This window comes from Platichthys flesus, chromosome 9 (genome assembly GCF_949316205.1).
Source record: "Platichthys flesus chromosome 9, fPlaFle2.1, whole genome shotgun sequence".
NCBI lineage: Eukaryota > Metazoa > Chordata > Actinopteri > Pleuronectiformes > Pleuronectidae > Platichthys > Platichthys flesus.
Genome location: NC_084953.1, coordinates 6,636,127 through 6,650,616, shown reverse-complemented (window position 1 = coordinate 6,650,616; position 14,490 = coordinate 6,636,127). Strand labels below are relative to the sequence as shown.

Here is a 14,490-nt window from a genome sequence, read left to right as displayed (position 1 = left end):
ACAGGGGATAGCTGAATGCAGTTTGATAAAGAGAGAATTCCATGGAGACATGACAGGTAAAAGGAGAAGGAGCCAATGGTGGCCTTGCTGAGGCCCAGTAACAGCCTGCCTGCAGTTTGACCTCACCCAGTTTTCATTCATTACTTTGTGTATTTCGTCAAGAGTCCTACTTTAGTACAAATTTGGAGCACTCAGCTCTGACTAATAAAATATTGTGGATATCATTTAGGCTTTCTCTCTGCCTGGTTCTTTTCGTCCCTCTGTGCACCCAGGTTTCCTTGTTTATTTCCTTTTATTTTGTGTCTTCTCCATATTTTCCTCCCTTCTCTACCTCAGCTCATTGTGAATCCTTGAAGTTCCAATGTTTTGGGTATATGATTCACACTCTGTGCTCCCACAGAGGAAGTATAGTGAGCATATGAGGGAATTCTCATTCAGCTAAAATGAATTGTATCTGGGCTTAAGAATATCTGTTTTAACCCTACTTTGCTCTATGTGCAATGCCCTTGACAAGCTGCTATAACACAATAATTCCCCAATTCGGGATCAATAAAGTACATCTATCTATCTATCTATCTATCTATCTATCTATCTATCTATCTATCTATCTATCTATCTATCTATCTATCTATCTATCCATCTAATTTCATATACATCCTATTATCTACAAATATTATTTTATTCAAACATTTATTTATTAAGAACATAAATACAGTACTATATCAGTTAAACATTATCAAAATACAGAAAATGGCCTTTATATGAAAATACATGTAGCAATATAATTTGGATGGGTATCAATTAATTGACAAAGACTAAGAAGCATAATTAAAACATTTAAAATATGAGATTGCATTCAAATAATTATCTCACAGTGTGCAACCATGGTGATTAATACATATATCCATGTGAATCCTGATTTATAGAATAGAATCATTTAAGTAATCCATGTGAAAAGCACATATTGCACATTTTGTTTTTCTATCTGATATCGATAACCGATAAACTGGATCATCGATCTTCATCCTGGATTTCATCAGCCGTGCGCCGCTGACGTCACGCGCGGCGTGGCCTTCACGCTGCTTCTTCTTTTTTTATCTCGGGAGCGCGCCTCACACCGTCACCAGCCATTTCCGCCAGAACGAGCCCAAGTCAGCACGAGAGAGGACGCGCTTCCCGTTCAGAGCCGAGAGAGGAACCGGACACACGAGCTGCCAACCCCGCAGAGAGCCAAGCGTTCCTACCCCGAACCAACCAACTCTGAATTCTCACTAAATATGTCTAATATCGTTTGTTGTCAAGCGCCTCAGGTAAGATGGTTTCCCTCTCTTTTTATTTTAAATATATATATTTTTTAACCGTGTCTTTGTCGCGTAGCCGCTCGCTAACATGTGAGAGGAACCGTTAAATATGTCGCCGGTTCACTGCGGCTGTCTGCGCGGTGCTTGTCACCTCGCTGGGTGTTGCATGTGTGGGTAGAATGAACGGTGGCTAACGGGGAGGGGGGGGTGATAGCTCAGACTGGGTGGAAACCGCTGGAAACGTCAATTTTTAATGTCCGCGGAGGATGTGTTACGCAAACCGCTGCTTGGCGCGTGTGTTCGGCTACGTCGCGGACATCCAGCGCCAACTGCCCGGCTCTGGCCGAGGCTGCCCCCCCCCCCCCCCTCGAGGAGGGACACAAGCAAACGACTCATTTCCCCCGGCAGGAGTAATTAATGTAAGCCGGTGTGACGGAGCTGTCATCCCCGGCTACAGGCAGCAGGTTGCCTGCCTCGCTCGCGGTGCTAACACGCACTTGCTCCCCTCCATCCTTCCCCTTCTTCCTGGCTAATGCTCGGCTCCAGAGCAAATGTCCGCCCCGTTTGTGCAGCTGACATGCGGGTATTGTCTCCGCGGTGACCGGCTTCCCGGGGTGCCGGCTTCTTGACCCACTTTCGGATGGCGGGATTGTATGTAGAGACGAGCCTTTAGGACTTCTGGCCGAGCGCCACACATCACGGCCCCGGTACATTACCCCGGCACCAGGGGCGGAGGCAGACGGATGAATGACATCGCTCTGCAGCGAATAGCACACGCGACATCCAGGGTGCCCGGCTGTGGGACTTGCCCACTTGGGGGGATGGCAGGGTGGGCGACGTAGCGTGGGTACATCCTGTCCTTTAGTGACCCTCCATTCGGTGCCATGCCATGTAGGCTGGGGCCGGTCCTGGTACACCACGGACGCCAGTGGTCGTGGTTTAATCGATTGTCTAGTAAAAGGGAAACCGTCTCCCCGGTTCTTAGCGTGTCAGGTTTCTCATAGTGCTGCGGGTTGCCTCACGCTACGGGAGGATTTCGCCATTTATGCTGTTAATCCGGTTCTGAGGAGGACAGCCACGTGGGGATTTCTCGCTTTACACGTATAAGATATACGCTTATTTAAGATTAGAAACAAATATGCAAATTGAACAGGTTATTTACGCCTTTGATTCTTCTTACACTTGAATTATCTGCTGCTACATATACTATATTAGATAATGCACCGTTCTGATGAATGGTGTGAGTGTATTGTGTGTACAAATACACAACCATTACTGTAATTGCCTCCTTCAGCTGTTATTTTATCCCCCTTGTTTAATATCTGTTAAATGTAGGTGGTAAATTTCCACACAGTGAATCTGGGTGAGATATCCAGCAGTTCCTGTCCTCTCCACTGGGGGGGTTGACCAGCGAGCACTGGCCTGCTCAGTGTCAGACCTACACTTTTGTGTGAGACTAATCGGATGGAAAAATGGAGAGGGAAAATACATTCAGAGCCAGCCTCTGTGACAAAGTTGTGAACAATCCGAGTCCTTTTCTCCTTCTCTCGCCCTTTGTTCTGTCTCCTTCTGTTCCCTGATTTTCAAGCGCATGCCCACGTGTACACATTTCCAGATCACAAAATCTGCTTGGCCTTTCTTCTCTATCTACATGTGATTGGTAATGTCAACGTAAGCGACCAAAAGGGCGACCATTCCCCTTGAAGGCCACATTTCCAAACATGCTTAACATGGCATTTTCCATGCATTTAGAGTTGATATCGAATTGACTGTATGCTGGTTCACACTGTACTACTGGTGATGGCGTAAGATTGTCCAATCAGAGGCTGATTATTTAATCACAGCCATGTGATTAGGCGGCAGCTCTGTATTAAGAATTATTTAGTGAACTGAGGGTGTGGTCTGCCTAGCGGTGTGTTGTTTTAGTGCTAGGTGGAGAGATGAGAGGGGAACCAGGCAACGGGCAAGTGTGTTGGACCCAACCATGTGGAGGAGGTGAACATTTCAGTTTTCACATGGAGTTTTCTGCCAGATGTCGCATAACCACTCAAAAGTGGGTCAGTGTTCCCTCCATCCATACACAGACGAGGTGAATGATTGATTTCGATGGCAGGATGTGGAAGAGGGTGCTCTCGTAGCTGAAGAAAAAATTAAAACCATTTTTAAAACCACACTTACTTAAACATCGCCGATATAGACAATGGAGGACGGCAAACTGTTGCTAGAGTTGCCTCTGAAAGCAAACATGCAGATTAGAGGATGTGACTGTTTACCCGATACTCAAAGCTCTCCTGCTACTATAACTAACACAACAGCAACAGTATATTTTAGCAAGTTAAGGAAGACATTTAATTTAACTGGAAACACAATCCGTGTGATTTCTTCATCTTTGTCGGACACATCTCTGTGGGCAGTCATGCAGGAAACTGTCAAAGTTTTAAATTACCAATCTGTCTCTTTCGTATGGGATTACTAGTAGTCTGTATTATAATTCCTGACTCCACCGGTAACTGTCATACCGCACATTATTCTCTTCTCTTTGGATATGAACCTGTCAAACAAAATTCAATTCATGTCTTTACTGCTACGTTGACTTTAGTCAAGTAGTGCAGGATAAGTTTTTAAAGACATTTTTCATAGCTTGTTTTATTCCCTCAAGACTGATTCTCCCATCACCCTCTTCTTGTACATTCTGTCCTTTTTACTTTCTGTTTTGCATAGTGCTCTGTAATAGTCAGGGGGGGGCAAATTAGTAAAATGCCATCTGAGGCTAAACTGGCCAATCAACATAATTCCTCTTTTTAACCTGCTGTTTCTTGACTTATGATTATTTAACTTGCTTGGTGCCTTGTACTTGTGCTTTTTTATGGGGGATTTTTAAATATCAGAGTTCTTGGTTTCAGATGATTAGCACACAAATGATCACTTTTCAATCTGGCAGGTTAATAATGTAATGATTCGGTGGCAAATTGGCATTGTGATTTGATTTCCTTGCTCAACTAGTTACTTGGCGCCTTGTCAAAGTATGCTGCTGTTGTTGTTGTAGGGGTTATCTGGAAGTACCGATGATGATGATTTGAAATTATTTGTTACCTGAAAACAAAAGTTCAGAGAAATATTATTTCAGTTAAAAAGTGTCCAACTGAATGTAGAGAAGACAGTTATTATCTCTCTAAAACATCAAATCGAATACTTGTTTGTCTCTTTCAATGTTAGTTGGTCTCTTAAAAGGTCTGTACTAGTTAACAGATAACAACACTGCACCTGGACTTGAATCTGTTTATAGATAAAGCTCAAACAAGATAATGGTATCAGTATAACAATTCAAGTCTTTTTTAATATTCTCTCAAATGCTGCCTTTTGAGTACAAGACTCAGCCTTCATTATTCTCAAGTACTAATGTTATAAGCTCTGCAAAGAAACTAGTATATTCTGTCGAAATTCTTGCACAGTGATTCACACGTTGGTATGTGGAATCTGACAAAAGCAAGAAAGACAAGTTGATTACGTGTGAGCAGTGGAGTTAATCACAGCTTTTTCGAATATAGTTTGAAGTGCATACAAGTTGGACAAGTCGTACCAAGGAATGCCTCATCACGTGTTCCGTGAATACAGTTTCAGACTGTGGGGCAACTGCTGAGGTCCGTCTTGTCCCCTCTCCCCATCTGAGATGGTAATAAATCTGTTGGAATAGCATTTCAATGTTTTACTGAACTTCAGATCACAGATGGGATAATTATGTTGTGGTTAGGCCTCGAATAACCTCACTTTAGAAGCTTGCATTGGTACAAGTGAGACCTGTGTGCTTTTGTCCGGCTCAGCATTATGGCTAGTGATATTTCTACATGATCTGTAGTATAAAATGTCCTGAGATGGAAAGTTATCAGATGCTCTATATTGGATGTTATATGCAAACATGGGTGGGGCTTGTGGGACAGGGCTCCATGAAAAATGGAGTACCTTGGTTGGCCAACCAGAATTCATAGTGCAGCTATGCAGCTGCATAAGACCATCACCAAATGGCTGTCAGTGGAAACACTGTCACAAGTGACTCCCTCCTGGGTTTTCCTTTTAGGTTAGTGTTTATAGTCCTATAGGGAGGAGCCAGCCAACAGGGGGTTGTCATATAAGATAGGTTTTGAGTGGCCTCACCACAGACAGGAGAGACTGAGCTGAAGGCATGAGACAGATTTAACCGCCTTGCTTGGCCGCGTGGGACGAAGCAGCAGGTGCGGAAATTTAAATCAACAAATGGATTGTTTTACGAGGGAGTAGTAACGGGGCATGGGCTTAGCTACCAAAACTGTCTGGCTTTTACCGGAATAAATGCTGGATTTCCGTTTTCTACCTGGACCAGATCATCTGCTGTTGAATTTTGAATGCATGTGAGGAATGTGGAAACATTGTGAGGCTTACTGCATGTTTTTGAAAATGTGTGGTGTGTAAAAAAAGACCCTGGATGAGTAAAAAAGGACGGGCAGTGTTCTCTTCTGCCATGAATGAACTGACTCGTGCAAGCATTACTCGAGTGCCCAGTAAAACCTGCATTGATTTGAAAATAAGCTGTTTGTCCTTTTTCCATCTAAGAAGAATTAACAATACTCGTGTCCCTTTTCTCCCTTTTTTTTTCTCCCTAGGTTATAATGTATGACCAACACAGAATAAGTACAACTCTATAGCCAACGGGATACCGAGGACTTGATTACAGTCGCTTCAAGCCTGATAGTTTGTCCGTGCGGCTGCTCCCCCTCTCCCTGCTGATCACACCAGTGTTGTCAACTGGCATTTCTTCTATTCCAATCCCTCTCCGCGGGTGAAGACGACTTGGTTCCACTCGCAGTCTGCTTTGCCTACCTTTGGTTCCTGTTCTACTCTCCGCAGTAGTGCTTCCCTGGATTTGCATAATTCTCTATTAGGTAAGGCCATGACTAATGCATATGACAGATTATAGTACACAATGAACATTTAAGGCTCCTAATCCTCTCACTGGTCATCAATTAATAAAGCCAGCTATTAACAGAGTTGCACAGCTGAGAGCATGTAGGAAAGAGCGGAGAACAAAAGCATGCTGGCTATTATTTCTTTATGTCTAAACTTTTATTTATTTATCTTTAACCTTTTCAGGTACACAATCAAATTCACCAAGATGATTCCAAACGGTTATTTGATCTTTGAGGATGAGAGTTTCCTGGATTCCACCGTGGCCAAAATGAACGCTCTGAGAAAGAGTGGTCAGTTCTGTGATGTCAGACTTCAGGTACGGTGTAATACAAACACACATGGACATAGGCCGGTATGTGGCTCATTGCACTTCTGTGAGGAATACAGACTTGAGTAGCAAGTGGGTACAGCAGAGGATAAAATTATAGATTTGTTTTATTGAGTTGGCAATTCATGACATGTCAATCTGAATGTGCATTTATGTCGTTTTTAGTTAAAGAAATATCTAGCGTTTTTGATTGTTTAAGTTCCAGATGAGTCATGCCAAATGTGTACGTTCCAAAAAAAGAATGTAGAAACATAAATGTTCCCCTTTGTTTCCATTGCTTTTAAAGCTTAAGGGTAAGAACCTGTTTCCACTATAGACCTCTCAGATACACTTGCAGCCAAACAGAAGTTACTTGATATTCTTACAGACCCTAGCCTTAGAGTATCTATAGCCTCATACTTTATACATTTTACGATGTTTAACCATTTATCATGTTTAGTTTTTTTTTTAGACATTCCCCACTACCAATCAATATTTTATTTCTTTGGTTGCTTTTGACCCTAAAGCACTGATATCGATATGTTTACCATCAGTTTTCTACCTTAAGCACACACATACTCTCCTGCAAAACATTTTTTGAAACGTTCCTCTTGTCCTTTGTGCAGGTGTGTGGTCATGAGCTGATGGCTCACCGTGCAGTTCTGGCTTGCTGCAGTCCCTACCTGTTTGAGATCTTTAATAGTGACATTGAGTCTCATGGAGTATCACATGTCACTTTTGAGGACTTGGACCCAGCGGCTGTAGAGATCTTGCTCAACTATGCCTACACTGCCCAGTTAGTAGCTTCTTTGACCTTTCTACCTCTGAACCTATTACCGCAACCGTTTGAAAATGATTAACAATGTCGTCTTCTTGTCTCTTTGTTTTCTCTGTGGAAAACAGACTTAAGGCGGACAAAGATCTGGTCAAGGAAGTTTATTCTGCAGCCAAACGGTTCAAGATGGAGCGAGTCAAACAGGTATGGAGGTATTCGTTTGCCTCTTGGCGTATCCAGCACTCAAACCTTTGAGTTTTAACTTTATCCTTCAAAATTTAGATATGAGACCTGTTATTTACACTCACTCCTCAGATTTGTGGGGACTACCTGTTGTCTAAGATGGATTCCCAGAATGCCATTTCCTTCCGGAACTTTGCCAGCTCTATGGGAGATGGCAGAGTTTTGGCCAAGGTGGACGCTTTCATCCAAGACCATCTGTTGGAAGTGTCTGAACAAGAGGACTTCCTCAAACTTCCCCGCCTCAAGGTACAACCTTCAATTTTAACTTGTGCAATGATGGTTTCAAGATTTCTGAACAAGTATTTAACAGTCAGTGAGGATGTCCTGAAGCTATGTGGCCTTTTGCTGTGGGCAGACATCTGTTCTAGCCCCCCCCCCCCCCCCCCCCCCATTATCCTGCGTTGGAGGTCTTGGGTTGAATAACAGTCACTGGATAAAGCTTTGTAATTTTAACCTTTCTGACTTTGACTATGAGATTAACAATGCTTACAGTATGAGGTGTGCTTCTTTTAGATTTCCCCACTGCTAAAACCAGCTGAGACTGTATTAAGGCTAGGCTGCTTACACACATGCAATAGTAAGGCCTAGAGTTGGAGGGTTACACTGTAGGTTTTTTGTTGAACGTGAGGGCCAGAGTTAAGTCTCTGGTTCAGTGCTGTACAGGTCACCCACATTAAGTCCATTCATGCATTCCTTACATTTTGTAGCAGGAGCTGATTGGCCTCAATGACAACGACATAATATGATACCAACAGATTGTTGTAAAATTAAAGTAAATATTTCTAAGGCTCAGGTAAATTGATAATCAACTTGTAAGATCAAGTTTATCTGTGAGCAGAAAAGGCCATGGTATCGATTTCCTCATTTATACATCTAGTTTGTTCCTGCAGTGAATGAGTCTAACTCTCGTTTCATTCCCTGTGTGCTTTTATAGTTAGAAGTAATGCTAGAAGACAACCTGACCCTGCCCAGCAATGGCAAGCTCTACTCGAAGGTGCTGAACTGGGTGCAGCGAAGCCTGTGGGAGAATGGAGACCAACTGGAACGACTGATGGAGGAGGTCAGTAGCAGGCTATGCAGCTAAACTCTCAGAATGATCTTCATTCCTAACCTGCCCCTTGCCCCCTGCCCCCTCCCCTCTCTCCGACTCCTCCTGTTTGTGACATTAAGAAGTCATCAAGGGGGCTGAAGTAGAACTGGCATGCTGTTGTCATGCTATGTCAGGATTGTTCTTTTTTCCCTCTGATTTGTTGAGGTTTTTGCAGTAAGAAACTCTGTACCCCTGACCCATACTACAAATTAGAGGTGAGCCGAAATAGAGCCGCTGTCTGCTCTTGTTTTTTGTTTCCACTGTTCTCTTTTGGGTATGTGGTTGTTTTTACATACAAGCCCAGCGGAGTGGTACAGTGCTCTTCTCTTCTGAACTGCAAAAACACAGGTTCTCTAAGGTGTGACCCTTGATTCTGCTGTCTCACTGCCACTTTACTATCTGAACAGGTGCGCGTTTGTTGCTCCAGCACTAACAGGCATTCCTCCCCATTGATTTATCTCTCCTGTAGGTTTATTAGCAGCAGCAGGGGACCCGACTGAGGAGCCAGGACTGAGCCACCAGGGTAATGAGTCAGAGAGGGAGGGGAGGAGCACTACTGCCTCTCAGCAGCCTCTCTTTGCAGCCAGCACTGTGCTCCCTCCCATCTGTCCATGTCACGCTTAAAGATGCAACCCATTTCTGCATTTAAAAGAAAACATTTGTCACTTAAGCAACAAATTCATCCGACTGAATATCTTTAGCTGCACATTACAGAACTTGCTTATTCAGGCGACTCGTTCAAATTGTAAATTGACTCAAATTCGGCATTATGCAGAAACCCGCATTGCACATAGAAAAATATTATACGTCATTAAACTTTTCTTTTTTTTAACAATCGCCCCATGACGATCCACTTCAAGCAGTTTTCTCACTTTCATTTTGCCGGCAGAACATGTGTTGTTACGCCTTGTGGAATTTAATGGGATAAAGGTCTAGCTTGATCGTTTATACATGACTCTTAAGTCAACTGGATTTGACTGCCCATTGTGGTAGCCATCACTATGACCAGCTACTTCAGCTAGAGGACCGGTTTCCAACAGCAGAGGTGGAAAGAGGGCCACGTGTAGCCCCTCCTCCTCTTCAATCTTCACAGAAGATTTTTCCAGATGCAGCCATTCTTCACCAGATCCCTCCCTCTTTTTTAGATGCAAAGGAAAGGAAAGCCACAATCTGATGCCTTCTTGAGCTCAAACACTAAACCTACTCCATGCAGTGGCACCAGGGGCGTGTGTGTCTTTTTTATTTTTTAAGGGACGCTTTGCATTCAAGAGATTGAAGATCCAGGCCATCGTCCCTTCCCCCTCATTCTGTTCACAGCACTGCCCTCCCTCCCTCCCTCCCTCCCTCCTCCTCCTCCTCCCCCCTCCCCCTCTCTGCTGGGGTTATCAGTGTGTTGCCATGGAGACAGCCACATAGGTGTGTTGTTCCTGTCTGTGTTGCAGGTGCAAATGCTGTACTACTCACCTGACCATAAGCTGGTGGATGGAGGGCTGGTGATTGAGGGGCACAGTGAGGTGTTTGGTAGCGAGGAGGACCAACTTCAGTTTGTGCAGGTACACAACAGCAACTTGTGCCTGGCTTCACTGTGATGCCACATCTGTCACATGTTAACATGGCAGTGTGTAACTCTACTGTGCAGCTCGACTAATTTATTACCACAACGTCACTAAATTAGCAAGAAATGAGCTATGATGTCTGCCTGGCTAGACCCCTAGTTAGATTTTAAAGATAACTTAAACCAGTGGAGTGTAAGCAGTGATAACTGTGTGCTGTTAGATCTGATCTGCAGCATGGGCCGAGGCTGCAGTTTGAAGTTGGGTTATGGGTTCAGATGACTTGTGATTTCTCAGTACATTCCTAATGTAGCTTCACTATGTCACGTCTACATCAGATCAGCTGGATCATAGTATAGGTTGGGTGTGATTGGTTGGTGTTGGCCACGGGTGGGCCTGTGGTGCAAGCTTGGCTTCTGTAGCTGCACTGTGCATTTGCAGAAGAAACCGGTACGAGAGAGCACCCAGAGACCGATGAGCTGCAGCTCCTCAGGAAGCCTGTCGCCCTCCAACCAAGCAGCTAACGCCCCCAAACCGACGATCAGGAGAGAGTGGAAGTACATCGCCTCGGAGAAGACCACAAGTAAGTGTTTCTGAATAACTCTCTCATAGAGTCTTATAGATGCGGCACGATCAGGATATGTGAAATATAAAAGTCTGGTAGTTTCAACTTAATACCCGACAACTTTACTTAAAAGCACATGACATATTTTATGCTGGGGAGGAATTTGGTGTATAAATTTGTGTCTATTAACTGAATCGTGATCAAACAGACCTGAACTGAGACTACACATATTGTTTTTTTCAAACCTTGGAACAAATGTGTTTTAATCACTGTGGACCTTAAACGTGTGTCAGCTTTTGTTGTTTTGATATGTACATATTACTCAAATTCCATCTCAAAACCATTTTCCCTTCAGTGGCTTTAACGATGTTGAATGTTCCCTCCAGACAACACCTACCTGTGTCTGGCTGTGCTGGACAGCGTGCTGTGTGTGATCTTCTTGCACGGTCGCAGCAGCCCTCAGACCTCTCCCTCTGCCACCCCCTGTCTGATGAAGAGCCTCAGCTTCGAGGCCCAGCCCGAGGAGCTGGAGGAGCAGCCGCTCTCACCCATGCATTATGCTCGCTCGGGCCTGGGCACCGCAGCTCTGAATGGAAGATTCATCGCAGCAGGTTGGTGCTGAACAGGATTTTAAACAAACAGGATGGTGTCATGTGAGGAGTTTTAACTATGAGACATTTAAGGAGTTATTATGAGTGAGAGCTACACGGAACAAACTAGGAGATTAGGACTGAATTTAATGTTAATATATTCATATAACTGACAAGTCGTGGGAATGTTAATAATTTGCTGGGGAAAGAACCGCCTCAGTGAGGCGATTGCTCATTCTGTTTACATATGTGGAGAAATGGTAAAAATAATTTAAACTAAGGTAAAAATACAATGAGCGAAGTCTGATCATGGTGAACTTGCAGGAGGCTACAACAGAGAGGAGTGTCTGAGGACTGTTGAGTGTTACAACCCCAAAGAGGACTGCTGGACCTTCATCGCTCCTATGCGGACTCCGAGGGCTCGATTCCAGATGGCTGTACTCATGGTACAGTTCAGCAGTCACAGTTTATCTCTGATTTATTGATTGTCCATATACGGCAACACAAAATGTAACGAGTTGATAAGAGCGAGGTTGATGTATCATCTACTGATTTTGTTAATTTACTGGTCTCACAGGGTCAACTGTATGTGATTGGAGGTTCCAATGGACATTCTGACGAGCTGAGCTCTGGGGAGACGTACGACCCACACGCTGATGAGTGGGTTCAGGTGCCAGAACTGAGGACCAACCGCTGCAACGCAGGTCAGTCCCTCTTACAGCAAATCACTTCCTGATGGTTCCATGTATTCTCTGTAAAAATGGGTTGCCTCTTAAGTATTGAACCAGTTTAGCTCATCCCTGTCTTCTGTTTTAAAGGTGTCTGCTCCTTGAACAACAAACTCTATGTTGTGGGAGGGTCGGACCCCTGCGGGCAGAAGGGCCTGAAGAACTGTGATGCATTTGATCCTGTGACCAAGACCTGGTCCAACTGTGCCTCCCTAAACATCAGTACGTGTCCTCACAGTCCAACAGACACTCTGCACTACCTAACATTATGGACGATATAAGTGGAGCTTGTGTTGTCTGTGAAACTGAATTACTTGATCAGAGAGAGCTTAATATTCAGAGAATGAGAGTAAGAATCTTCAGTCTTGTGATGTATGCTTCCTGAGGAGCACATTGTATTCATTAAGAAACTGTGCTTTCAGGGAGGCACCAGGCAGCAGTGTGTGAGCTGGAGGGCTTCATGTATGTGATTGGTGGAGCAGAGTCGTGGAACTGCCTGAACACTGTGGAACGCTACAACCCCGAGAACAACACCTGGACCCTGATAGCCCCCATGAATGTGGCTCGCAGGGGAGCTGCCGTTGCCGTCCATGAAGGTAAGACCATGACCAAAAGAATTGGGGGGGTTAAGAATCATTTTAAAACATTTTAAACTAAAACATCCCCCAACCTGAGTTTCTTTGAAAGCTGTATTTATCTGCAATTAATGCAAACGTAATCACGATATAAAAACTTAACTTGAGTACTTAAACCTTTGACTTTTATTGTAAATCATTGCTTTAGCCCCGAGTGGACCTCTGTTTGTGTTTCCAGTCAGATCCAGTTTCCAAAGAAGGGCAATCATTTACATTAAAAGCCAAATGTTTAAGCCAAAGTCGTATTTCTGCTTTAGAGTCTGGAAATAAAGGTTTCTGAGGTGCGTCTTGGAAAAGTCGGTCTGAATCTTCAGAGTAGTTATTTTTGTTGTAATGTGTTTTTCATCAAAGCAAATTGCCTTCAAAGCCAATAAAATGCATCTATCAGATTGCGTTTCAACTTCCTGACGTGAATTTCATTGAACCACAACACCGGTTAAACAAACTTCTTTTGCAGAATATAACTGTCATTTCTCTGATGCTGAAGTTTCTCTCTCTCCAGGCAAACTGTTTGTCATTGGCGGCTTCGATGGCTCTCACGCGCTCCGCTGCGTGGAGGTGTACGACCCCTCGCACAACGAGTGGAGGATGCTGGGTAGCATGACATGCTCGCGCAGCAACGCCGGGGTGGCCATCCTCGGCGAAACCATCTACGCCGTGGGCGGCTTCAACGGCAACGAGTTCCTCAACTCGATGGAGGTGTACAACCTGGATACGGACGAGTGGAACGACTGCGCCCAGACCCCGACTCCCCTCTCCGAGTGAGGATGGCGACGGGGGGAGGGAGAACGGGGTTGGAGGGTTTCACAGTGCTTCACCTTTTCCCAAACTAACAGCTTAGTGACGTAATCGTGTTTCGTGATGTTCTGTGTGTGTATGATGGATGGGTCGGGGGGTGGGGGGTCTTCAGTGAAGACTATTTGCAGATGGGGGGGGGGGGGGGGGGGGGGGGGGGGGGTGGGGAGGGGGGGGGGGGGGGGGTTTGTTGCCCACAGCAACATGACGCCTTTGCATATTGCATAAAATGTTTTCTTTTCTTTTCGTGCTGTATATATATATATTTCTTTTTCTTACTCATTATTTGTCATATGCCAACATTTAACACACATTTAGTGCTTTTCTTTTCCTCTTAGAGTTGAAAGGGTTTGTCACTGGGATGGAGGGTTTTCAGACGAGCGATCTGCTGTCGGTCACTTGGTCGTAGGAAGGAGTGGTGGCGTTTGAAAGTTAAAAAGTTTATTTAAGAATATTCCTGTCGTGGAAATGTAATTTTTGCTCACATTTAAAGGTCAGTGGTTTGAAGCCTTACTGGGAGTGAGAGTTGAGAAACACCCGTCATGGCTTTTTGTGTCATTTCAAACGAGCGGAGTTGCTTTTTGAATCTGAAACGATGGCCTTTTTTATATTTTTTATACACTGCTGATTTACCAATAAAAGTAGTAGCAGACAGCTTAAATCAACAAACCTAACCAGTGCCAGTTTTAGTTAGAATTGTTTTGTGCACGCACAACCATGCTCCAGCTAACCAAACTTTTGTTATCGTGATTTTTAACTGATGTACGTAGAGATGCAGTTTTCTGAAGATCCTTTTTTTTTCTTGTGTTTTAAAGTGTCAGGCATTGGCAGATTTTTCTGGAAGGAATATGAGCGAGAAGATATCACATTTGTAACATTTCTTAATTAATAAATCATTTAATCTGATTTCTGTCTCCAGTTCATTTGTCTCAGATGTTGGGCAGCAACATGGCCCCATTGTTAAAAC

At 44.1% G+C, this 14,490-nt stretch overlaps 1 protein-coding gene across 1 annotated transcript; it reads left to right on the top strand.

Moving 5' to 3' along the window:
* The first annotated feature begins 1,130 nt into the window (after window positions 1–1,130).
* ivns1abpa (influenza virus NS1A binding protein a) lies at window positions 1,131–13,634 on the top strand. Its single transcript, XM_062394746.1, has 15 exons — window positions 1,131–1,310; window positions 5,939–6,217; window positions 6,426–6,558; window positions 7,176–7,345; window positions 7,453–7,528; window positions 7,640–7,813; window positions 8,502–8,627; window positions 10,100–10,210; window positions 10,652–10,793; window positions 11,162–11,386; window positions 11,690–11,811; window positions 11,943–12,069; window positions 12,184–12,315; window positions 12,516–12,689; window positions 13,231–13,634. Exons 3-15 carry the CDS (start codon window positions 6,448–6,450, stop codon window positions 13,491–13,493), a joined length of 1,953 nt encoding a protein of 650 aa, XP_062250730.1. The 5' UTR covers window positions 1,131–1,310; window positions 5,939–6,217; window positions 6,426–6,447; the 3' UTR covers window positions 13,494–13,634.
* Window positions 13,635–14,490: the final 856 nt, after the last annotated feature.

Bases quoted from the DNA above. Each gene is read 5' to 3' on its own strand.
- ivns1abpa (XM_062394746.1), top strand. From the start codon at position 6,448: ATGATTCCAAACGGTTATTTGATCTTTGAGGATGAGAGTTTCCTGGAT. The intron at 7,529-7,639 runs GTATGGAGGTAT...CTCACTCCTCAG, and splicing joins AGATGGAGCGAGTCAAACAG to ATTTGTGGGGACTACCTGTT. The intron at 12,690-13,230 runs GTAAGACCATGA...CTCTCTCTCCAG, and splicing joins TGCCGTTGCCGTCCATGAAG to GCAAACTGTTTGTCATTGGC.